Source organism: Dipodomys ordii, unplaced genomic scaffold, assembly GCF_000151885.1.
Source record: "Dipodomys ordii isolate 6190 unplaced genomic scaffold, Dord_2.0 Scaffold38, whole genome shotgun sequence".
NCBI classification, from domain to species: domain Eukaryota; kingdom Metazoa; phylum Chordata; class Mammalia; order Rodentia; family Heteromyidae; genus Dipodomys; species Dipodomys ordii.
The window spans coordinates 5945034-5971496 of NW_012267254.1; the positions used below are offsets into that span (position 1 = coordinate 5945034).

The 26463-nt window shown below is 42.4% G+C and overlaps 1 protein-coding gene across 1 annotated transcript in view; it reads right to left on the reverse strand.

Moving 5' to 3' along the window:
• The window catches only part of Utp14a (UTP14, U3 small nucleolar ribonucleoprotein, homolog A (yeast)), a 22025-nt gene extending 1219 nt beyond the window's left edge, over positions 1-20806 (reverse strand). Inside the window, exons 1-14 of the mRNA XM_013018162.1 lie at positions 20726-20806; positions 19644-19719; positions 18882-18952; positions 17944-18008; positions 15651-15793; positions 14605-14760; positions 8099-8218; positions 7906-8000; positions 7193-7316; positions 7031-7108; positions 5350-5749; positions 2138-2544; positions 1122-1315; positions 902-1001 (exon numbers count right to left, since the gene is read on the reverse strand). Coding sequence (XP_012873616.1) covers positions 902-1001; positions 1122-1315; positions 2138-2544; positions 5350-5749; positions 7031-7108; positions 7193-7316; positions 7906-8000; positions 8099-8218; positions 14605-14760; positions 15651-15793; positions 17944-18008; positions 18882-18952; positions 19644-19719; positions 20726-20775 — 2079 coding nt within the window. The 5' untranslated portion in view covers positions 20776-20806. The remainder of the gene's footprint in view (positions 1-901; positions 1002-1121; positions 1316-2137; positions 2545-5349; positions 5750-7030; positions 7109-7192; positions 7317-7905; positions 8001-8098; positions 8219-14604; positions 14761-15650; positions 15794-17943; positions 18009-18881; positions 18953-19643; positions 19720-20725) is intronic.
• Positions 20807-26463: the final 5657 nt, after the last annotated feature.

The following is a 26463-nucleotide window of genomic DNA, read 5'->3' on the forward strand; positions in this document are numbered from 1 at the left end:
ACTTGAGCCACAGTGCCACTTCTGGCTTTTTTCTTTTTGCTTATGTGGTGCTGAGGAATCGAACCCAGGGCCTTGAGCATGCAAGGCAAGCACTCTATCACTGAGCCACCTTCCCAGCCCCGATCCTGGTAGATTTTAATCCTTTTATTCTCTGCTCTGTATTCCTTTTTTTGTTTTGAAATTTTAAATGCTAGTACTGGGGCTTGAAATCTGGGCTCTGTACTCTAGTTTCATATTTCCACTTCTGTCTGATGTTTTACCACTTGAGTCACACCTCTTCTTCTGGCTTTTGCTGGGTACTTGGAGATAAGAATCTCACCGACTTGCTTGCCTGGGCTGCTTTGGAAGCACAATCATCAGGTCTCAGTCTCTTGAGTAGCTAGGATTATAGGCCTGAGCTACCAGGGCCCAGCTGCCCTTCAGTTTTCTTGCTCAAAGTCTGTCTTGCAGACATCACTATCTTATTAACACATGATACAATTTAAAATCCTTCCACATCTGAAGAGGTACTAGTTCATTTTCATTTTTCTTGATGTGGCTCAAACCTCATGGTTTCTGTTTGAGTACAATATTAACTGTAAATAGAAGTCTGTAGAATGCTATTTCTTTGGTGAGGCTCATTTATACTAGAATGACCTGGGGTACCAGTTAAAAACACAGATGTGGTGTCTTCACCATTGCTTGAAAAGATTCTTTTAGTCTAACCCCTCTTCTCAGTTATAAGTACAACATAATCAATCTGGAATTGTTGATCTCATAGCCAGACTGCAAAAACAAAAGATTTGATTCAATGGTCAAGATCACACATCCCTCTTGATCATAGATCACTAACTAGACTACTCTTCCCAAGCAACAGTGCCAGGCAGTTAAGTGGGCAGGCAGAGAGCTCTCTAAGTCTTACCTGATGAGCTGCTGCATGGATGTTGCGCTTCTCATTGATAATTACATTTGGCAAATTCTTGTCTTTTCTTGGAGGACCTTCACGGGCTTTAATAAGAAACCTGAAGACAAAACAGTAGGAGTATTAACTATTTACTCAAACTATTTATTCAGGGGGGATACTTAAGATTGAAGCTGGAAAACTCAGAACCCTTCTGACAGATATTTTTCCTTATTCTTACCTGCGTCTTTTCTTGGCACTAGGTTTCAGACCTACACCACCCCACTCGCCCCAGCCAGGCAGTGTCAGATCTACGTCCCTTGGCTTATTTGCCTTGACAGCTTCCCTCTTCTCTTTTAAGAACTCTCTGATGACATCATCTCCAGCAAAAGCTTCTTTTATCATCTGCTTTTGGTCTCTGTCCACTTCATCTTCCTAGGAAGAAACAAGAGTGAGAACCATAGCTTGCCTTTGTGGTTCAAGACAAGTATGTTTGAAATTTTGGGTCGTGACATTCTAGCACCCCCTAGGGGCAAGTGCTGAACAGCATCATCTTTCAATACATATCTATCAGTAGTCAATAACATTCTCCTTTCTTTCTCTCTAGGGTAAATATCTTTAGCTCATTATCATATGACACAATTTAAAGCTTTTAGTAGCTGTAGGGTGAGGAAGGCATAGCAGAAAAGCCACGTGGCCTAGCCCACTTCCTTCCTCAAGCTTGTGTCCTTGAAAAAGCCAGGGTGAGGGTACTTCACCTTAGCAGTTTTAATTCCTTAATTGGGGAGTCCCAGAACAAAGATACTGGCAATAGCTCAGAAACCCATCTTCTAGTGACCCTGCCTGAAATATAGTAAGGGGGCACTGTCCCTGCGCTCTTCAGCTCAAGGCGAGTGCTCTACCGCTTGAGCCACAGTGCCACTTCCGGTTTTCTAGTAGTTTATTGGAGATAAGAGTCTCACGGACTTGCCTGCCCAGGCTGGCTTTGAACGTGATCCTCAGATCTCAGCCTCCTGAGTAGCTAGGATTACAGGCGTGGTGCCCGCTATATATGGGGGCAAGGGGTGTGTCTCAGCTGTACCAACCTATTTGCATCTATCATTAAACTGTCACAGGGACCAGCCCAGACCCATAATATTCTGGAGATTCTGGATCTCTCAGCTACTGAAATGTGCCCCTAGCAAAACTACTTTCTGTGCGGGACACTTTCTGCAGCTCTGATTTCCCACAATGGCTCATGACCCTGGCTCTGCTCACCAACTCCTCTATAGCTGTGGGAACTGCCAAAGACTTCACAGAAGGAGATTTTGTAGTTAGAAGGTTCTGTAGATCAATCATTTGTTCCTTCTTTGTCTTCTCCTTTGGAGCATCAAGCTGATTACGTGGGGTCCTTTCTATCTGCTCCCTTTCTAATACAGGTCTGGGGAGATCCTTATTTTCAGAATATTCTTCTTTGCCCAACTGTTCTAGTTCTTCCATAGTCTGTACTCTCTCTGGCTTCTGCAGCAATAGGGACTCTTCTTCTTCTGGGGCAGGTTCCTCTCCTTGGACCTGGAGAGTAGCCGCCACTGAATTCACTTTTTGCTTCTGGGATTGATGGTTTTTCTTGTTGAGTTTCTGAGACAATACCCTTAATTCAGATAATACCTCCTGGCAGTTAGAATCTGGGAGGGAAACAAAAGCTGTTAAAAAAAAAAAGGTTTACAAAGTTTCCTGGTTAATGAGAATTTGCTGCCCACCCTCTAGGTGCTGGGAACCACATAAGCATTCCAACAAGGACAAACACAGAAGGAAAGATTCTATATGTTGGATTTTCCTGGAGTGTCCATTTACTACTATCTGACAAACAGCAGGCAATGGACTTGAATGCAGGCACCTTGGGTCCTCCTCCTAGGTAACTGCTATGTGACTAAGCCTGGGGTTTAATTTCCCTGTCAAATAAATTGGAAAGACTGTCCTAAATTCCTGTGTGTGGGTGTATGTATGTGTGTGTGTGGACGCGCGCGAGCATGCACATGCACGCACAAATGCATGCACACACATGAGTACATGGTACACAGGGTGCTGGGTCTAGTGCATGCCAGACAAACTCTTTTTTTTCTTTTTCTTTTTGTCGGTGGTGGGGCTTGATCTCTGGGCTTGGGTGCTGTCCCTCAGCTCTTCAGCTTAAGGATAGCATTCTAGCACTTGAGCCACAGTGCCACTTCTGGTTTTCTGAGTGGTTTATTGGAGAGTCTCACGTACTTTCCTGCCTGGGCTGGCTTTGAACCGAAATCCTCAGATCTCAGCCTCCTGAGTAGCTAGGATTACAGGTGTGAGCCACCAGTGTCCGGCCAGACAAACTCTTGACCAAGGTATTCTTTCATCCTAAAGTTCTGAATTAAAAAAATGAAAAGAACTATTTTAACAGGTGGCTTCTGAAAGCAACTTCATTGTAATTTATGCTTCCCTGCCTGTATAAACCTTTTCTAGAAAGGTTTTGTCTTGATTTAAGAATTCCCTTTTCATTTTTTAAAGCAGATTTCATAATCAATAAGGGACAGAGTAGCTATTTTTATGGTGGATGTTGCTCACATTTTCCAGTCACTGGCAAAATCTGAGCAAATATCTGTAGTCTCAAGAGTCTTGAGGGAAACACGACAGCAATGCACAATACTCCTAAACTGCCCTTTGCAATTACTAAGTTGCCTCCATTCCCAAGTAGAACCTGCTCTCTAGCTTTGGCTTGAAGCCATTGCAGCTCCTTAAATATGGCCTCTGGCCTCAGGACACATGTATGCTTCTTTCTCAAGAATTAAATTTCCTCGTTCATTTTGATTGAGGTCCATGACTTCTTGGGAAATTTTTCTCTGTATCAAAGGAAATTCAAATCTATCTTTCATACTTCCATACCACATCTAATAGCTCTATAAATCTGGCTAGATGACTTTTTTCTGATCCTGGGGCTTGAACTCAGGGCCTGGGCATTTTCCCTTAGTTGGTTTGCTCATAGCTAGGGCTCTACTGCTTGTGTGCCACAGCTCCACTTCTGAATTTTTTTGTTGATTAATTGGAGATGTGTCTTATGGACTTTCCTATCTGGGCTAGCTTTGAACTGCGATCCTCAGGTCTCAGTCTCCTGAGTAGCTAGGATTACAGGCATGAGCCACCAGCTTAATGACCAGTTTGTTTCTCCTCCCTTTTTAAGAGATGAATTTTTACCATATTGCCCAGTCTGGCCTTGAACTCCTGGGCTCGTGATCCTCAGGAAGTGACTACTTGTACATGTAAAGCCTTTCACAATACATTCTAATGACAACTTTTTACAATGTAATTAAATCAGAGCTGAGAATCTGTCCACAGCTAGGTGATTTCTACTTGGAGGTAGTTTCCTAAGCAGGCATTACAATGTCCACGTCATCTCTAACCAGCATCATGGGCACTAACACTGTTCATATTCCTACTATGCATCAGGCTCTAGTTTCAATCCCCAATACTACAATAAACAAATAAATTAAATAATTACTCAAGATAAGGGGTAAAAGTAGCCAGGTGCCAGTGGCTCACGCCTGAAATCCTAGCTACTCAGGAGGCTGAGATCTGAGGATCTCGGTTCAAAGCCATCCCAGGCAGGAATGCTTACAAAACTCTTATATCCAATAAACCACTCAGAAAACCAGAAGTGGTGCTCTGGCTCAAATGGTAGAGCTCTAGCCCTGAGCTGAAGAGCTCAAGGACAGCGCCCAGGCCCAGAGTTTAAGACCCACAACTGACCCAAAAAAGGGGGGGGGTAAAAAAGTCAGGCACTGGTGGTTCATGCCTGTAATCCTAGCTACTCAGGAGGCTAAGATCTGAGGATCTAGGTTCAAAGCCAGCCAGAAAAGAAAAGTCCATGAGACTCTTATGTCCACTTAACCAGCAAAAAAGACAGAAGTGGAGTTGTGGCTCAAATGATAGAGTGCAAGCTTTGGGCAGGAAAAAAATGGCAAATAAGAGCACAAGGTTCTAATTTCAATACCTAGTTCTAGCATGCATGCACACATGCATGCACACATGTACACATACACACACAATTAGTAGAAAAATCTAACACAGAGTCTGAGCAGAGTCACAATTCCAAATGCACATATATGAGTCTATTAGTGTGGATTTTCTGATTTACCATACTAACAGATGCACCTGTATATAGGTACCAGGAATGTGAAGTCATCCTACCTGAAGGATAGTTAAGTCTTTCTGAAGACTATGAGCACCCAAAAGCAGAAAATTTGTCTGAGCACACTGTAAAACCATGCAGATGAATGCTTATCAAATGTCTTTGAAGAAAAATGGTTCTTATGAATTGAATTTCACATCAGAGACCTAGTATGCTCACTCTTGAAATTCCCCAGAGCCTGATCACTATGCAGCATGTGTGGGTGGACCCTTATTTTTCCCTCAGTCCATCTCTAGCAAAATGAAGCTGTCCCTTCCATTTAGTCATAGCTCACCTTTTGTTTCTTGGCTGTCCACTGGCTTAGCGTTGTGGTTGAGCTCAGATCTTTTTCTAAGGGATCTCTTTTCCTCAAATTCTTGCAACAAAACTTCTTCCTCTTCCACTGGTCTTTCATCTTCTTCACTTTCAGAAAACTCATGGGCCACAGTCTCAGGCAGCTGTTCAGGGTCCTCAGGGTCTGCCTGGATTTCCCCCTCTTTTGCATCACCATTGTACTTCCTGAACATCCAGGGATTTGTGCCACCCCCATTCATCTGTACTTCATTCACTGCATCAGGGACAAGGGGTTCTTCCTCTTCTGCTTCTCCCTCCTCTCCCTCACTCTCAGATATGACTTGGAGTTTCTGTGTTAGTTCTTTATTCTTAGCCAATTGTTCTTGCATAGCTTGGCGAGCCTGGAGAAGGGAGTCACAACATGAGAGCATTGTCATTTGTTACCACAACAACAGCTTTCCTGGTCCATTTCTCAAAGCTGCCATGCTTCCATTCAACTTGATGGAAGTATTTCTTACTGGTTATCTAGTATTTAAACTCCACATATAACACTGTATTAGTAGCTATGGAATAAAACAGAAGACAAACTCTTTGTCCTCAAGGAATCAATACTGAAACATAATTCATAAGAGCTATTTTCCCCTTCTACTGGATTTGCTTTCAGTGCTCTTTCCCTTTCAACTCTTTTTCCTGATGCTTTTTTATTTTTTATTTATTTTTAAAAAGCTGGTCCTGGACATCGGGTGCTGGAGGCTCACGCCTGTAATCCTAGCTACTCAGGAGGCTGAGATTTCAGGATCGCGGTTCAAAGCCAGCCCGGGCAGGAAAGTTGTGATACTCTTTTCTCCAATAAACCACTAGAAAACCAGAAGTGGTGCTGTGGCTCAAGTGGTAGAGCACTCTCTTGAGCTGAAGAGCTTAGAGACAGCACTCAGGCCCAGAGTTCAAGCCCCATGACTGACAAAAAAAAAGCTGGTCGTGGGGCTTGAACTTAGGGCCTGGGTGCTGTCCCTGAGCTTCTTTTGCTCAAGACTAGCACTCTACCATGTTGAGCCACAGCTCCACTTCTATTTTTCTAGTGGTTAATTGTAGAGAAGAGTCTCTCCTGAGCTAGCTTTGAACCATGATCTTCAGATCCTCAGCCTCCTGAGTAGTTAGCATTACAAGTTTGAGCCACCAGAACTTGGTTATTTTTATTTTTGTAACAATAATAATAATAATAATTATGTTGTACAAAGAGGTTACAATTCCTAAGTAAGGTTATGAGTACAATGCTTGTTGGTCAATGTCACCCCTTCCTTTGTTCCTAATGTCTTTTAAGATTCTTTGTTTTTCATTCATGTTCTTTGTTTTTTTTTTGGGGGGGGGGTCTGGTTGTGGGGCCTGAACTCTGGGCCTGGGCACTATCCCTCAGCTCTTCAGCTCAATGCTAGCGCTCTACCACTTGAGCCACAGCGCCACTTCTGGCTTTTTTCTTTCTGCTTATGTGGTGTTGAGGAGTCGAACCCAGGGCCTCAGGCATGCAAGGCAAGCACTCTACCACTGAGCCACCTTCCCAGCCCCCATTCTTTGTTTTTCATTCACGGCTCTTCCTCAACTCTGCTTCCTCTAGCATACTCATGAACTGATTTTCCTTTGTTCCCTCCAATTCCATCTCTTTTTTCACCTTGGTGATCGCTTACCTCTAGGTCATATTTGGCCATAATAGCCTTTGACTTGGCCCATTTCCCACTGTTCTGGTGTTTAAGGCTCATTCGTTCCTGAAAAGGAAGGACAGAATTAAATCTTTAGGGCCTTCCAGGGCAAATTGGTTCAAAGGTATGGTAAGTAAGAAGCAACCTTACCATCATTCTGGCCTTTTCAATTTTTTCCAGTTCTTCCAGCGCAGCATTTGGATCTACCTTCTGCAGTTGTTCAAAGTCTTTTAGAGCTTTCTTAGCCTTTCCTTTCTTCACAATTTTGTGATATCTATAGAGTAACAGGAGGAGGAGGGAAGAGCTTAGGGATTTAGCTGAAGCACTGATGTCACATGCAAAGGTATCCATACTATCCGAGGGTTTTCCTTATGCAGGGGCCAGAATGGATCACAGAGCTAGCTGACGGCAGAGAGCCACTGTGGTACCTGAGAAGGCTGCCAGGAATCTCTCAGATCCTGCATCCATCCAGCCCCCAGGGGCCGACTTCTGCAAAGCAAAGTATTCCCTTTACCTCCACAGCTCAAGGGAGGAATAGAACACATTTCAAAAAGGCAAAAAAAGCAGGAAAGAAGCCCTGCTGGCTCCACCAGCTGTAGATTCAGAACTCATTCTGCAGAACCACTCCATGATGCCTTGGAGGGAAAGAAAGTAGCTGAACAGTCCTTTTTTTGTGGCAAAGTCAAGCATGAAAGCAAGAGCTACAGAGGGCATTACTGAAGCAGGCAAAAAAAAAGTGTGTGATGTTGGTTTAGGAAAAACAGGCTAGTCATTCCTACTTGGGACCTCTTCCATTCCAAAGACCAAAGAGTTCATGATTAACCACATCATTTTCTTCCATCAGAATCCCAAGGCTTCCTTACTTTTTACTTTTGATTTTCTTCTCTCTTCGAGCCCTGGCCTCATAGTAGGACTGCAGAGCTCGTGCCCTTTGAAGCTCTGCTCGGCGCATCTTAGCCTACAATGAATGACATTTACAGTGACTCCTGGACTTGAGGTCAAATGCAAGGAGAAGCATAGCATGCCTGGGGCTGTCAAAGCACCTATGATACTTACCTCTTCCAGGCTCATGGCTTTGAGGGAAGCTTTTTCCATGGGAGTCAGTAAAGGGTCTGTCACTGGCTGCTTGTTCTTATTGAGGAGGTTAAAAACTTCCTGCTCCAGGGGAGTTGTTGCCTTAAGGAGGTAACAAAACATTCTAAATCTTAATCCACACTCTTTAAGCTCTCTTTCTCTCTCTCCCTCTCCCTCTCTCTCTCTCTCTCTCTCTATATATATATATATATATATATATATTCCTATAGCTGTCTAATTCATTAAGCCACAATTAAAATCTCTAGCTGCATAGAATTGGTTACTTCACAAAGATAAAGGGATCCCAGTCTAGCTAGTCAGAGGTGCAGGCAAAACCTTATTTTATGGTGATAAAAAAATTCTGGTCAGGTGCTGGTGGCTCACATATATAATCCTAGCCATTCAGGAGGCTGAGATCTGAGGATTGTGGTTCAAAGCCAGTCCAGGCAGGAAAGTCTGTGAGACTCTTATCTCCAATTAACCACCAGAAAATCAGAAGTGGTGCTGTGGCTCAAGTGGTAGAGCACTAGCCTTGAGCAGAAAAGCTCCAGTTTCTAGGCCAAGTTCAAGCTCCAAGACTGACAAAAATAATTCTGATTTAAGATAACTTCAAGCTGAGTGCTGGTGGCTCATGCCTATAATCCTAGCTACTCAGGAGGCTGAGATCTGAGGATTGTGGTTCAAAGCCAGCCTGGCCAGGAAAGTCCATGAGACTCTCACCTCCAATTAACCACCAGAAAACCAGAAGTTTCGCTGTGGCTTAAGTGGTAGATTGCTAGTGTTGAGCTGAAGAGCTGAGGGGACAGCGTCCATGCCCAGAGTTCAAGCCCCATGACTGACTGACCGACAGATAGACCACAGACCGACAGACAGACCACAGACCGACAGACAGACCACAGACCGTCAGACCAACAGACAGACAGACAGACACACACACACACACACAAGAGATAACTTCAGCTGGAGAGCTCAGGTCAGTTTCCAATATTACTGAGGGGGAAATGACTCTGTGTTCAGGTTATCAATGTATATACAAGAGAATTGAATCCTCTTTAAGAACCTAAGCAGGATGCTCTTCAGATAAAAACTGGAGCCAGGCACTGGTGGCTCACGTCTGTAATCCTAGCTACTCAGGAGGCTGAGATCTGAGGATTGTGGTTCAAAGCCAGCCTGGCCAGGAAAGTCCATGAGACTCTTATCTCCAATTAACCACCAGAAAATAGGAAGAGGCGCTGTGGCTCAAGTGGTAGAGCACTTGTTTTGAGCTGAAGAGCTCAGGGACAGTGCCCAGGACCAGAGGTCAAGTCCCATAACCAAAACAAAAAAAAAAGAGATAAAAGCTGGCAAGACAGAGAAACAGTAGTACAAGATTGTCAGAGTTTTAAAGTCCAAATATTCCCTACTTAGTGTGTATGTGTGTGTATCTCCAATTAAAAAAGTTGGAAGTGGCTCAAGTGATACAGTGCTAGCCTTGAGAGAAAAAGCTAAAGGACAGCACCCAGATTCTGAGTTCAAGCCTCAGTATTGGCACAAAAAAGCAAATTAAAGAATATTTCTAGTTGGGAGTGATGGCTCATGTTTTGAATCCTAGCTACTCAAGAGGTTGAGACTTGGGGATCATGGTTCAAAGCAGACTGAACAGACAAGTGCATAAGATACTCATCACCAATTATCTGGCAAAAAGCCAGAAATACAGGCATGGGGCAACAGTCATGAGTGAAATAGCTTAGTGTGAGGCCCTGAGTTCAAGCCCCAGTACCAGCACATAAAAGAAGAATATTACTAAAGGGCAGGGTAGTTTAAAAAACATTATTTACTGGGGCTGGGAGTGTGGCTTAGTGGTAGACTGCTTGCCTAGCATGCATGAAGTCCTGGGTTTGATTCCTCAGCACATAAACAGAAAAGGTCAGAAGTGGTGCTGTGGCTCAAGTGGTAGAGTGCTGGCCTTGAGCAAAAGAAGGTTAGGGACAGTGCGTAGGCCCTGAGTTCAAACTGCAAGACTGGAAAAAACAAAAACAAAAACAACCCACTATTTATCAATGATGAACTTGGAAACTGATCTGCAGTGATGTCTCAGAGAGAAATCCCAACTTTTTATTTACTTTTTATTGAGACAAGATTTTTACTATATCACCACGGCTGGTCTTGATGCTTCCTGCTTTAGCCTACAAGTGCTAAGATAACAGGTATGTACCCAGCTCCCAACCATTTAAAACCAGAGGTAACTGTTATGAACTATGTATAGGTGTTGATATTATTAATTACTGATGAAAAGAAACAAGAAAAACACATGTCATTTTTAGATGCATCCCACTAGTTATTTACTTCATGGCAGGGTATGTGTTTTACCTTAACAAATATGACCTTCATATATAATTAGCCTGCTTCCCAACAGTTCAACTATAACTATTCATTTTCTAAGTTTGGCTGCAATTCCTCCATTTCCACTCAATTTTGCATGCTAGGTGGTATTTATATGTATGAAATGAATGAACTGTGGACCAGTTATTTCACATGTCAACAAAAAGCCCCATTTGCTGCTTGATTGACATTGTGAAGATGGTTAAAATAATCAGGCCAATTATACCATTGTCCACCCTGACAAGGTACAAAGACAGCCCTAGGCAACCGAGCCACTTTCAAACCTCACACACATATTATGTGTGGTTTTCTTCAATAGCCATATATATCACAATCAGTATTAAACTTACAAATATCTGGACAAATGCGTAAGCACACATCATCACATGTTACACAGTACTATTGATTTAACCATAAACCTATTTTATTGAATAGTAAAGGTACATGTTCTTCCATTTTTAGTATTTGCAGTAGTGATCAATCACAGGCTACAAAATGATTTATATTACCATGTTGTAATCCCCCTTCAATTCAGTTCAATTTACCAACACTTATTGATTGCAGTTACATTCCAGGCACTTGTGTGGGGTGCTAGGAATACACAATTAATTAACATAGTTCCTGTCCTCAGAGCTCATAGTTTTTCATAGTGAAGAGACATACATGCTACCACATTAAATGGGCTAAACATTATTTTATAGGGGTAAGCACAAAAGAACCATTAATTCTGATTAGAAGGAAGGTGGGTTAGATGGGTAAGAGAACTGACCTTTTGAATTAGGCATTGAGGTTTAAGTACAATTCTTTCAGGTGGGGGAAAACTCCATAGGTAAGCATAATCAAAAACATAGGTATTCAGGAAATGAGTGGTATAACTGTGTATTGTCCTCAGTCTTTGATGGATTTTTTTTGTCAGTCCTGGGGCCTGAACTCTGGGCCTGGGCACTGTCCCTCAGTTCTTCAGCTCAAGGCTAGCGCTCTACCATTTGAGCTATAGTGCCACTTCTGGCCTTTTCTGCTTATGTGGTGCTAAAGAATCGAACCCAGGGCCTTATGCATGCAAGGCGAGTAGTCTACCACTGAGCCACCTTCCCATCCCACAGTTTTTAATGGATTTTAAGTAGGAGAGTGACAATCAGTTTTGTGTTTCAGAAAAAAAATTCCTGACTACTGTCAAAAAAGAAAAACACAGGAAAGGCTAGGGCCTCAGCTGGGGTAGGGAAAATGAAAATATAGAGAGGAAACAGGCATCTAGGAGCCATAATGGAATTTACAAGAGTAGGCCACTGTGTGGGCTAAGCAGTGGGCAGTGAACAGAACATGTAGAAACCAGAGAGGTGACATCTTCAACTAAAGTGGCCTGAGTAGAGAGTTAAGCTATTAACTGAGTTATAGACTGAAGGTGAGGATAAAAGCTGGAGGAGTCTGGGGAAAGGAAATACGAAGCTCAGTTTGAACTGTGCAAAGTGTAAGGTGCACATGGGAGACCCAGGTGACACCTGTTAGTCACATGGACTATGAAACTGAAGCTCAGAGGGGATTAAGAGAAGCAGCCAACTCATGAAGTTTACAGAGCAGGAGAGATGACTAGCACTGGAGACTAGCTCTTCCCAAAGTACAATCCTCATTAGATTAAAAAAGAGATTTACTTCATTTTGTAAAAGCTTAAATTTTAACATGTTTTTGAGGCAGAATCTTGCTCTATGTCTTATTCTGGTCTTGAATTTGAGATACTCTGGCCTTACCTCCTTAGGGGTAGGATTACAGGCATGTACTATATGATGCCCAACTCATTTTTTTTTGGTGGCAGGCCCGTGCACTGACCCTGAGCACTTTTATTTCTTTTGCTCAAGATCAGTGTTCCACCACTTGAGCCAAAACTCCAATTCCAGACTTTTTGATGGTTAACTACAGATAAGAGTCTCATATACTTTCCTGCCTGGGCTAGCTTTTAACCACAATCCTCAGATCTGAGCCTCCTGAGTAGCTGGGATTACAGGCATAAGCCACCAGTGCTCAGCCATGTTTTATTTTTTGCTGTGGGGCTTGAATTCTGGGCCTGGGCACTGCCCTTCAGATCTTCAGCTCAAGGCTTGCACTCTACCACTTGAGCCACAGCACCACTTACAGCTTTTTCTGCTTATGTGTTGCTGAGGAATTGAACCCAAGGGTTCGATTCCTCATGCATTCAAGGCAAGCACTCTATCACTGAGCCACCTTCCCAGCCCCCACGTTTTATTTTTGAATATTACCTCTTAAATTTTTTTCTCCTAAAGTCTCCCTTCATCCTGCAGCCATACTATATACCTGATCTTTGTTTCATGTGGGAAAGGAAGCACCCTAGAAAGAGAATTGAGGTGACTTCAAAAACAACATCAGAGCCTGGTACCTGTGGCTCATGCCTGTAATCCTAGCTAATCAGAAGGCTGAGATCTGAGGATCATGGTTTGAAGCCAGCTGGGGAAGGAAACCCATGAGACTCTTATCTCCAATCACCAGAAAACCAAAAGTAGCTTGTGGCTCCAAGTGTTAGAGCTGTACCCTTGAGCGAAAAAGCCCAGGGACAGCACCAGGCCCTGAGTTCAAGCCCCATGACTGACAAAACAAAAAAACCCCACCAGAATATAGAACTTATTCCCTTGTAAACAACTTATTTGCTCAAATTTTAGTAGCAAGTAACTTTAGTTAACTCAATGACATGACATAAAAAGACTATCATTCCTGGATTTTTTGAAAGAGATTTTTTTGAAGGAAAAAGAAATGTATTCATTCATGTTTTAGGCATTGTTGTATTTGACTATTTCTCTTTAACACAAATCATCCCACATAAGGATACTAGTGGTATACTTGAAAATTAGCCTAGAAATTGTAAGCAGTTGTTCATAGACTCAGTAATGGTGAATTTAGGATTACTAACTTTTAATTGTGTCATGAGCTTAACTACTATTCCACCCCCAAACTATCATTTGCAACCACCATAATTTATTTTAATAAAGATATTTCAACACCATCACAGTGGAAAGAATAATACCATAATAAGGAAGATTTGGCAACATCATACTCACCAGACTAAAAGACTTGGCAATTATCCTTTTTTCTAAAAGGATAAAAACTTTATCAAGAGCCAGTGTTTGAGGGACTGGGAATGTGGCGTAGTGGTAGTGTGCTTGCCTAGTATGCATGAAGTCCTGGGTTTGATTCCTAAGTACCCCATAAACAAAAAAGCTGGAAGTAGTGCTGTGGCTCAAGTGGTAGAGCACTAGCTTTGAACAAAAAAAAAGCTCAGACAGTGCCCAGGCCCTGAGTTCAAGCCCAATGACTGGCAAAAAAATGGAGTCAGTGTTTGAGAAACCCAGTTCTAAAATAGTACTTTCGCACCTTAAAGCTTAGATGAGTCACTTGCTAAAGTTGTAGCCTTTACCATCAATGTTGTATTTTGGTTTTGGATTCTTTTATAAGCCAACTGTGGGTTCTCTTGTTCATTTATCCTCACTGGGGCATCATCAATGCTACTAAGTTTCTGATTTTCTAAGGATGAAAAATATGAGTAAACGATTTTTTAAAAAAGTAACGGAAGCGCTGGTGGCTCATACCTATAATCCTAGCTACTCAGGAGATTGAGATATGAGTTCAAGCCCCACAACTGACAAAGTAAGGGATGCATAGCTCAAGAGGTAGAATACTAGTTGGGCAAGATGAGTAAGAGTTGAGGTAGCAAAACAAAAACAAAAGAACTAGAGAAGGGCTGGAGGGATGGATTAAATGGTAGTGCTTATTCAGTAAAAACAAGACTCTGAGTTCCACCCATAGTACTGCCAAAAACAAAACAAAACACCAAAAAACAAAAGCCTAGGGGCCTACAAGAAAAGAAGGCTGGGTGTATAGCTCCATAGGTAGAGTACCTGTGTAGCATGTGTAAGTTGCTGAGCACAATCCCCAGCACCACAACAAAACAAGAATTTACGACGAATCATAAACACCTTGCTATACCCTTTCTTCTTTCTCTGACTACAAAATTGACTGTAACTGGCATTTAGGTTTAACCTGTTTATTCAAATGACATGAAAGTTCAGACAACTCTGAATTGTGTGATCTTACCCTGGAACGTTACATTTTGTTGTACTTACCTTCCAGCCATGGAATGCATGCTCAATTGGAACATAGGCTGGTGGCTCCTTCTCCATTGGAAAAACTAGCTGTTCTGCTTGTCGGTTGTTCAGAACGATGGGATCCCATTTGGAGAGGATTTGTGAGGTTTTATTGAATGCTACTTCTCTGTGGATCTAAAGCAGGCAAGGTACATAAAAGGGCCAGGATTATGATCAAAATAAAAGGATTAATAAAAAAATTAAGAGACAATGTTTGTTAAAGGGTCAGGATGCTAGAGATAGACATTTACTTATTTCAAGACTGCAACTACCCCTATAGAGTATTTTTTGATTTTGCTCATGGTAGGAGACCACCATTCCTCCTCTTTCCATTTGTTTTTGTTGGGGAAGTCCGGGGGGCGGGTCCAGTCATGGGGCCTGAACTCTGGGCCTGGGCGCTGTCCCTCAGCTCTTCAGCTCAAGGCTAGCACTCTACCACTTGAGCCAGAGCGCCACTTCCAGCTTTTTTCTTTTTGCTTATGTGGTGCTGAGGAATTGAACCCAGGGCTTCAGGCATGCAAGGCAAGCGCTCTACCACTGAGCCACCTTCCCAGCCCCTCTTCTTTCCATTTTTATAACCTTCCCTAAACTCATGTGTGTATGTGTGTGCAAAAAGGTTCTCACTATGTAGCTCAAGATGGCCTGGAACTCTCTATGACCTGAATTAGCCTTCTCATTGCTGGGATTGTAGCGAGCCCCCTCCCTCTTTTCCTCTCCCTCCCCCTTCCTCTCCCTCTCCGTCTCTTCTACCCTCTCTCCCTCCCCCCCCCCATCCTGGGGCTTGAACTCAATATCTGGGTGCTAGCTGCTTTTGCTCAAGGTTAGCATTCTACCACTTGAGTCATAGGTCTGCTTCCAGCTTCTTTGGAGCAATTTATTGGAGATAAGAGTCATGGATTTTCCAACCCAGGCTGGCTTTGAACTGTGATCCTCAAATTGCAGCCTCCTGAGTGGCTAGGATTACAGGTGTGGGCCATTGTGCCCAACGAATTTCATTTTAATGGACCACTTTTACCATAACTTACCCGTTCAGCCTCTTCTTTGTTAAGGGGTAATTCTAGAGTCTTCTTTGATTTGACTCTATTCAGTTGCTTTTTTACAGTATCCAATGAGGATGAAGCCTTAGCAGGACCAAGCAGATCTGAAAGGGCCAGCTTTTCTCCTGATCCTGTGGGAAGGCCAAACCTTATGATCAGGTTCAGAAGACTAGCTCTCAATATAACATAGGGATTAGCCTTAGTAGAAAATGCTGGCAGACTGGCAAATGTGCATAGAATGATTTTCTTATTTCAATCTCCTATTCATAATTATAGCAATACCGTAACACTCATATGTACCCAAATGTGTTAGGGGAATAGGAGAGGAGAAAAATATTTACTCCAAATATAGTAATTTTTTCCCCAGTCCTGGGGCTTGAACTCAAGGCTTAGGCACTGTCCCTGAGCTGCTTTTGTTCAAGGCTAGTGCTCTATCACTTGAGCCACAGCAACACTTCTGAATTTTTCTGTTCATGTGATGCTGAGGAATCGAACCCAGGGCTTCATGCCTGCTAGGCAAGCACTCTACACTAGCCATATTCCTAGCCACTTTCTTTTTGTTTGTCAGTCATGGGGCTTGAACTCAGGGCCTGGTACTCTTTTGCTCAAGGCTAGCACTCCACCATTTTGAGCCATAGTGCCATTTCCAGTTTTTTGGTGGTTAATTGGAGAGAAGATTCTCACAGACTTGCCAGGTGCTGGTGGTTCTGTAATCCTAGCTACTCAGGAGGCTGAGATCTGAGAATCATGGTTCAAAGATAGCCTAGGCAGAAAAGTCAGTGAGACTCTGATCTTCAACAAACCACTAGAAAACTGGAAGTGGCGCTGTGGCTCAAGAGATAGTATACTCGCCTTGAGCTGAAGAGTGCAGGGACAGTGCCCAGGCCCAGAGTTCAAGCCCCATGACCACCAAAAAAATAATAATAATAAAGATAAATAAAAATAAAATAAGATTCTCACAGACTTTCCTACCTAGGCTGGCTTTGAACCGCGATCCTCAGATCTCAGCCTTCTGAGTAGCTAGGATTGCAGGTATGAGCCACCGGTGCCCAGCAGTAATGTACATTCCCCTGACTTTTTTGCTTCTATTCTTGCCCCACTGTAATTCACTGTGTAGTCAAAATAATCTTTGGAAAATGTATCACGGCATGTCGTGATTCCACTGAAAACCCTTCAATGGCTCCCCATTATACTTGGAATCTCATCAATGTAAAAGACATAGCTTTGTGAGATTCTGTTCCCATTCACCTCTAGTCATTGCACTATACTATTGGCATATTTGCCTATTCACAGTCTTCCAATATGTTTCTTCTTTAAAATGCTTCTAGCAGGTGTTGCTTTGTGTGGAATGCTCCCTCAATCTTTACAAGATTAGATTTTGTTTTTTAGAAAAAAACAGTCTAAAGAAGCTAATTCAGCAAGTGATTGTATCATTGTTACAATTTTCAATTCTGTCCCTCCTCCACTAGAATGTAAGGTGTATGGTAATAATGTATTTTTTTCACCAGCTACATTGGTACATATAGAAGAACAAATAAAAAAGAAACAGAATGATCAGCTTGTAATACATTGTTACCTACTCTGGAAGGTTACTACAAATTCATTCCAAGGTGTTGATGTTGTGAATAAGATGGAGATGTTTGGCATCTAGACTCAATATCAGTTTAAAATGCCAACCCTGCCACTCACTAGAGCATGTATTTTCAGCAGGCATCATATTGTCTCTTTACCCAAGAGATAGACAAGTAGCTGTTTAGACACATAGACGCTACAAAATTTTGTGTACTTCCTAGGTTCAGCTTGTGTTCAACATGATCTTTCTCCTTAGGTAGAGATTTTCTGGAGGGGAAGACAACGAAGTTAAAATGTCTAATAAGGCTCCCCAAAGGAACAGTAAAGAGTAGAGAAACATCATACTATGTAAATAACTTTGAATATGCAATCTTACTTCTCTGAGCACTAGCTGAAGAGAATATCTGCCTGTCCTAACTTAGTATTATTATACCTGAAATAAATGAATGAAACTGTGAACACTGAAGAGCTAAGCAAATGAGTAAGCTAGTAAGAGGCAGCTATTTATAGTCATGTCCTTCGATCCCATATGTATCTCATGAAGCTTCTTAGGGGACTTTGAGCAAACCTGACTTTTTTGCTTCTATTCTAGAAACAGAGGAAACAGAATGGTGTCTGACCACCCTTCCTAATCCACTCTCACAGGCAAGCATTTATGGTATAATACAGAATTATACAAGTGTCATGCACAGATCTTTGTTCAACTTACCTTTGGAAGTGACATTGAACTCTGACACCTTCAAACTAGCTTCAGATCTCTCAGTCAACTTCCACCTGAATTAGGCAAAATAATATAATAGAAATGGACATTTCTTACAGGGAAACCAAATAGCAGCCTCACTCTCTGCAGTGTTGGGGATGGAATACAGGGCCTTGTGCATGCTAGCCAGGTACTGAGATACAACACTGATCCAATCTTATTTTTTTTCAAAACCAGCATTAGTTTTTATATGTAATTTTCTTCAAGGGTCAATTTTTATCATAAAGCAACGAATACATCTGTTCATAACATGTACTTGGTAGTCTAACCCACATTTCATTTTTTGAGGCAGACTCAGCCCTTCAAAAGCACAAGGTAATAAAAGGTAAGCTTAATGGAAGATGCATTGGACTTAAAATCTAGCATACCTGAATTTTTTTTTTTTGGGGGGGGGGGTCAGTCATGGGGCGTGAACTCTGGGCCCGGGCACTTTCCCTGAGCTCTTCAGCTCAAAGCTAGCACTTTACCACTTGAGCTACAGCACCACTTCTGGTTTTCTGGTGGTTAATTGGAGATAAGTCTCACAGATTTTCCTGCCTGGGCTGGCTTTGAACCGTGATGCTTAGATCTCAGCTTACAGATTAGCTAGGATTACAGGCATGAGCCACTGGCACCCAGCTTATACACCTGAATTTGAATCCTGGTTTTGCCACTTAAGATCTGGATGGCCATAGGGATACTTCAATTAGTTTCTCTAATGATGATAAGTAGTGCCTACTCAATGCTTCAAAATAGGATAACAGCTAGTAACAATTATATATAATGCTTACTATATGCTGGGCACTAGTGTGAGGGTCTTTACACTAGGGACTGGATAAATGTTAATTGCAGAGAAGCCTCATGGAATCAGCCAGTTATAAACCTGTGTAAACGAATGGGAGTGTTACCTATTAGTTCCATTAAGGGAACTGATTGTTTCCAGAAGCTTTTGATGCTTTCTTTCTCCATCACCATCCTCCTAGACACAGAAAAGAAAAATCAGCAGAATGAAGAGGATGGGGAAAAGACAACTTTTCCACTTAAATTCTTTTTTTGTCAGTGGAGAACTGGGGAATCAGAGTTCCCATTTATAAACACTCTAACCCAAGCTAAAGAACTGCTTCAAAATTCCAACATCCTTACTATAGAGAACATAGATCTTGCTAAGCTTGTGAATTAATGTGCCTCTCCCTTGTTTGAGGGAAAAGGGCTTTAAAAATGTTTCTAAATAGAATGAATAATGTGACTTGAAAAAGAAACCCTGCTACATCACATAAATCATAGCCATGAATATATAAGTGGCTTTTTCTAAGAGGAAAACATCTATCATAGGGAAGAAAGACAAACAACAAAAATACTACTAGGCAAGCATTAAAATATCTAGCTTTTCCTTGTTATCAAATAGGTGCTATGTGTCCTCCCACACACAATTTAGTTTTGTCAGCAGAATACATTCTACATTCTGAAGCATCTCACCTAATATCTATCTGTCTATCTATCTATCTATCTCAGTAACTCTATCTCATAACTCTCTACAGAAATACAGACTTGAGAAATCATAAAATGAGGATCATGTATTATGGTATTATAAACTATACCTAAGTAACTCAATACAGTGTGATTGTAACTGTTTATATAGTCCCCAAATTCCCAAGGCACTCATCACTTACCTCATCTTCACTGGCACTCAATGGGTGGTTGCTTGGTAAATCCACCAGTTCTTCCTGCTGACTCAAAGCAAGAAGGCTGTTTTAAAAAGGTAACAGTGTGATTATTAGCATTTGAAATAACTCTTATCCTATTTAAACAATTACATCTTCAGTTCTCTGCACAGAATAGCTCTATCCCCAGGAAAGCGAACACCTTTAGAAATTTGTCAAGCTGTTAAACTTAGATAGAAGTCAGGCATTACCTTCATGTTAAATAGTAATTGGTAGTCGCCATACAAAAGATAATGAAAACGAAGTTAACACTCCTAAGTGATTCTCAGTGCATTTCCCATAGATCTCTAGGAAGCTGTAAAAAAAATGGCCTTAGGCAAAGTAGAAGACAGTATTGCTGGCCCTGAGACAAGGCAGTGTCACTATTAGTATTTCTATTTCTGTACCTACTACACCCCTTAAACACTTAGATTAGGTGCAGCCTACCTGAAATGGTCATTTCATCACCCGTTCCCAGAAATAGGGGAATGGTTAAAAGTAGCGGAGTGAACCATCTTCCCTGGGGCTTGGCTGTTAAAGTAGATGCTGAAGCAAGGAAATTGGTGCCCAGAAAAAATTCCTGAGTCTACCAAGACTTCACAGCATAAACAGCTATTTACAGAACAAACATGACCAAACTGATCACATTTACTTTCCCTATTGAAGAGAACATAGGAAACATTACAGGAGAAAAATTGGGATGTATTGTGACTCCAATACAGCTCCTGCGCGACCAGTGCTGGTGGCTCAAGCTGGTCCCGCAGAGGCAGAAAAAAGGGGTCACGTGACTTAGAAAGTGAAACATTTTTAACTTCGCTTCGGTAGCAGAGCCATCACCAGGACCAAAAAGGATGCGACTAAAAGGCTGATGAGTAGAGGGAGCAGAATAAACAATATTAAAGGGCTTTAAATGCTGGATAGCAGCAATAATACATAGTGGCCAGATCGTGGGAAGGGAACGATTGCTGTTTCCTAAGAGGGACTTCTACTTCTCAAAAGCCAGGGAATTCGACCCCCGGGACCCTGAATCACCCTGCCCTTTTTGCCCTTACCCCTCGGCAGCCTGGGTCACGTTCATCGCAGTAGCCTGCTTCTCACACATGGGCAAAGGGCGGAAGCCAAAAGGAAACCAGTTTCTGGGCAGGCCGCAAAGCAATTTCTGGTTCCGCCAATCGTGTACGACAAACGCGTCATTTCCGCTTCACACAAGGCAAGTAGTAGACTGGAGTCACTTTGGGAGGGGCCTGCTGTAAACGGAGTAGGCTTAGGGCTGAAGTTGCAAGGCCTGTCAGCAGGCGGGACTTGCTGTCCCCACCCACCTCGCCACTGTAGCGCGCTCGCCGCCTGGCTGTCAACCTCCTGGTCCCTGCTTTCCGAGTGGCCCAGGGTGGGTGAGTGGGTGCTATCACGGATCGAGCTTGATCCTTCACGGTGTCTGCCAAATCTAAAAGCAAAGAGCTACAGTCCTTGTTCAACGCTATCACTGAAGCCCATCACTAGCCACTCCAAAGCCCGATTGAATTGTCGCCAAAGCTCAGGCGACTTGACAGGGAACAAAGCAAGTTTCCTCCCATTTTAAGGAAAAATTTCTTTTGATGCTATTTCACTTTTAACTGTAACTTGCTGTTCGTTTTTCTCCTATAACGAAGTGTCATCCAAGAATGGGCAGTGTCTATTGCTACACTTCCACTCTCCCTGTAAATTTAAAAAAAGTTGATTTTGATACTTCTTTCAACTTTTTGAGCGCTGGGGCTCACAATTTACATCTGTGGACCACCATGCCTGGTTTCCTATAAACTTTTTTTTTTTGTCGGTCATGGGCTGAACTCTGGGCCTGGGTGCTGTCCCTCAGCTCTTCAGCTCAAGGCTAGCGCTCTACCACTTGAGCCACAGTGCCACTTCTGGTTTTTTAGTGGTTTATTGAAGATAAGCATCTCATGGACTCTCCTGCCCCTGCTGGCTTTGAGCTGCAATTCTCAGATCTCAGCCTCCTGAGTAGCGAAGATTACAAGTTTATGTGATGCTGAGGAATCGAGCGAGGCAAGCACTCTGTTACTGCCACCTTCCCAGCCCCAGTAATTCATTCTTTTTTGGGGGGACGGGTCCTGTCCTGGGCCTGAACTCTGGGCCTGGGCGCTGTCCCTCAGCTCTTCAGCTCAAGGCAAGAGCTCTACCACTTGAGCCACAGCGCCACTTTGGCTTTTGTCTGCTTATGTGGTACTGAGGAATCGAATCCAGGGCCTCATGCATGTGAGGCAAGCATTCTACCACTGAGCCAACTTCCCAGCCCCTCCCATAAACTTTTAAGCGTCACCCCCACCCCCAAGCTGGAGATGGTACCCAGAGCCTCACACATGCTCCGCAGTCGTTCTCCCAGTGAGAACACCTGCAAGCCCAAGACATTTTCTTTGTTGCTTTGAAACAAGGTCTTATCATTGTAGTCCAGGCTACGCTCAAATTTAGCATTTCGCCTTCCTCAGCCTTCTAGGTGCTAGGATCAAACCTAATCCAAGAATGCTTGTAAATATGAAAGTAGAAAAGTCATGCATGAAAACATTGTCATTTCTCTCAAGTCATTTTCATTTCATCTTGCCATTCCACGAAATTGCTCTGGGCAAGTTGATCAATGACATCTCACATTGTTAAGTACAGTGGATGCTTCTTAGTTTTTGTGTTCTAATAATTTTATGTTTTTTAAATAGTTGGCTTTATTATTTATTCAGGATATGCTTTTGAGTATTTATTAGCCAGGTCTCCCAGCAGTAGAGATGCACAGGTGAACAAAGCAACTCTATGAAGCTAGAGTTTCCTTTCCAGTGGGATTAGAGAAAATTTTGACTTTGTTAATGCTCCAATCTGGGGTTTCATGACCATTCTTTCCTGGTATCTTAGCTTCATGAACATCTTTCTTGATCTTCTCTGCTAGTTACTTTTGATGTACTTAACACTAAATGATGATGCTCCTTAGCATTTTGGTCTCAGCCTTTTTAACTTATCCCACATGGTCTTCTTAAGTGAATTTGCCTTTTTATTATTTTTTTAAAAGCCGTGGGGCCTGAACTCTGGGCCTGGGCTCTGTTCCTCAGCTCTTCAGCTCAAGGCTAGCACTCTATCACTTGAGTTACAGAGCCACTTCTGGTTTCTGGTGGTTAATTGGAGATGAGTCTCATGAATTTTCCTGCTTGGGCTGGCTTTGAATCTACATCCTCTGATCTCAGCCTCCTGAGTAGCTAGGATTACAGGCGTGAGCGATTGGCACCCAGCTTGGTCTTTAGTTTTTAGAATCTCCTCATCCAAATCTGTAATTGAACTATATCATGGCCCTATTAAAAGATGCCAGTAGACTCTTAGCACCAAGATAAAATGTAAAACTCTTAAGTCATTATCTCCATCCTCTTCCAGTTACCACATTCCTCAAGGTACTCCAAATTATATTTTTATGGATAGATGATGTTTTCTTAATCTTATATAAAGTATGAATAAGAGCATTTTAGACAACATTGATTTTTTATTGATCTATATTTTAAGTAAAAGCAGTGTGTTCTGTATGTAAATACATCTTGAGGGAGATTCTCTAGGAACCTTCACATCTTTGACTACAGTGCTGCTCCCTTTCTCTCTTAAGTAAAATTATAGGTCAATCAATGCAGTACTTTAGCTGAGACCTGGGAGAGTTGAGAAAGAGCCAGCTTTGCAAAGAACTGGGGAAAAAATGAACAGGGCAAAGGAATAAATGTCCATCTAGGTTAGAAAGAACTTGCCATATTTCAAAAACTGAAAGGTCGGTGTGGTTGGATCACTTAGAACAAGAAGGTAATTACAAGCCACTTGCCAGTGGCTCATCCTACCTACTCAGGAGGCTAAGATCTGAGGGTTGCCGTTTGAAGCCAGTCCAGGTAGGAAAGTCTATGAGACTCATTTCCAATAAACTACTCAGATAAAAACCTGAACCTGGGAGGGTAGCTCAGTGTTAGAGTGCTTGCCTTGCATGCCTTCGGTTCAATTCCTCAGCACCACATAAGCAGAAAAAGCCGGAAGTGAGGCTGAGGCTCAAGTGGTAGAGCACTAGTCTACAGCTGAAGAGCTGAGGGACAGTGCCCAGGCTCAGAATTCAGGCCCCACAACCAACAAAAAAAAAAGAAACCACAAAAACCTGAAGTGGTGATGTGGCTCAAGTGGTAGAGCACTAGCCTTGAGCATAAAGAGGCTCAGGGATAGCACCCAGCCTCTGAGTTTAAGCCCCAGGACTTGCACACACACACACACAGAAACAAAAAAAACAACAAAAAAGAAGGTAATAACAGACAAGGGTAGAGGCTCTCACAAGCTAAGGCAGGATTTGAATTTTACTCTAGTTAAAATGGACCACAAATATGGTTATATAGGAGAATGACATTCTGAAGATTACAAATATTTTGGCTGTTTAGGAGAGAATGCATTGGAGAGGAGCAAGACAGGAAGTAGGGGGGATGGTCAGTAGAGCAAGAGGCAAGAGGTGGTGTTAGCTTGAAGGAGGGAAGTGGCCTGTCAGAACTATCTGGGAGGTAAAAGAAAGAGAAATATTATGCTTACATTACTGGCTTGAACAAAAGATCAGGTGATAGACTATTTATGAAGATGTAGAAGACTAGTAGAGCAGGGAGCATACTTTGGGGAGTGAGACCAAAAGTTCAGTTTGTAGTTTGGAGAATTGGGCATAAAATATCCAACTGCAGAGATCAACTATATAGTCAGCAATAGGAATCGTGAAAGGTACTTGAGAACCCTTGATGTTAGTATATTCTTTTTTTCTTTTTCTTTCTTTTTTTTTAGTCAGTCATAGGGCTTTTTTTCTGGGCACTGTCCCTGAGCTCTTTTTGCTCAAAGCTAGCACTCTACCACTTTGAGCCACAGCTCTATTTACAGTTTTTGAGTGGTTAATTGGAGATAAGAGTCTAACCAGGACTTTCTTGCCCAGGCTGTCTTCAAACCATGATCCTTAGATCTCAAGCCTCCTGAGTAGCTAGGATTACATCAGGCCTATTTCCTCCCTCCCTCCCTCCCTCCTTTCCTCCTCCCTCCCTCCCTCCCTCCCTTCCTCCCTTTCTCTCCCTTCCTTCCTTCCTTCCTTCCTTCCTTCCTTCCTTCCTTCCTTCCTTCCTTCCTTCCTTCCTTCCTTCCTTCCTTCCTTCCTTCCTTTTCTTGTCTTTTCTTTCCTTTTCTTTTTTCTGTGCTGGTACCGGGACTTGAACTCCAAGTCTGAGCACTGTACCTTTTGCTCAAAGGCAGTGTGCTGCCACTTGAGCCACCACACCACTTCTGGCTTTTTACTTGCTTATTGGAAGTAAGAATCTTTCCCACCCTGGCTGGCTTTGAACTTCAACCCTCTGATCTCAGCCTCCTGAGTAGCTAGGATTACAAGTATGAGCCACTAGTGCTCAACTGTTTGTTAATGTCTTAAAAAAACACTAGTGGACTGGGAATGTGGCTTAGTGGTAGAGTGCTAGTCTTAAGCAAAAGAAGTTAAGGGACTGTCCAGAGGCAGAGTTCAAGCCTCAGGATTGGCAAGAACAACCCACTAGTTTTATCATACTATGTTTCTTGAGGTCCAATATACTCTTTATTTTTTGTTAATTTCTTGAAAAAGCACTAATTTATCATATTACATTTCTTAAAATTAGAAGTCCTAAAATGAAGCCGGGCGCTGGTGGCTCACGCCTTTAATCCTAGCTACTTAGGAGGCTGAGATCTGAGGATCACAGTTCAAAGCCAGCCTGGGCAGGAAAGTCCATGAGACTCTTATCTCCAAAAAAAAAACACTAGAACACTGTGGAACTGTGGCTCAAGTGGTAGAGTGCTCGCCTTGAGCTGAAGAGCGCAGGGACAGCGCCCAATCCCAGAGTTCAAGACCCACGACTGGGAAATAAACAAACAAACAAACAAACAAATAAATAAATAAAAAGAAGTCCCAACATGATCTCACTGGACTAAAAGCAAGGTATAGGCCAGGATTTTTTTCCCCCTTAAAATTTGTGGGAAGCTTCCCCCCCCAACACTTTTTCCTTTGATATCTTCTGGAGGCCACCCACACTCCCCAGCTTCTGAGCTATTTAAATTTAAATTTTTTAGATAGGGTCTTGAACCTGAAATCTTCTGGTCTCAGCCTCCAAAGACAAGTGTTAGAATTATAGGCATGCACCATTATATTCAACTCCTTCTTAAAAATTTTCATTTAAGATACTTTAAATTCAAATGAAACTTTTAAGAAATAATTCAGGGATCCTATTTGTCCTTTTCCCCAGTTTCCAATAATGATACCATCTTAGAAAATTCTACTAGAACAATATAAGTAGACTGTTAATATTGATACAGTCAATGTACAGGAAAATTCAGTCACCACAAGGATTTTTGTTGCTCTTTTGTACCAATTTCACCACCAAACCTAGTTTTTCTTCTGATGGCACTGGGGATTTAACTCAGGTCCTCTTAGCTTGAACTTACTTGACTTAGGGTTTAGCTTGCTTGACTGACACTGTGCCACTTGAATCACACCTCCAGCCCTGTGGACACCAAGCTTTCTTGTTGAGATGGGAGAGCAATAACCATTTGCATCAAAGTGGCCTTGAATTCCATCCACCCTATGTCCAAGTAGCTGGAGTGATAGGCATGAGCCAAAGGGCCTGGCAGTCAATTTTTTAGATGCTCTATTGGTGATGAATTCTCATAAATTTTGTTGATCTGAAAATATTTTCACTTTGCCTTTATTTTTTTTAAAGTACAGGTTGAAGTGGGCATTAGTGGCTCACACCTG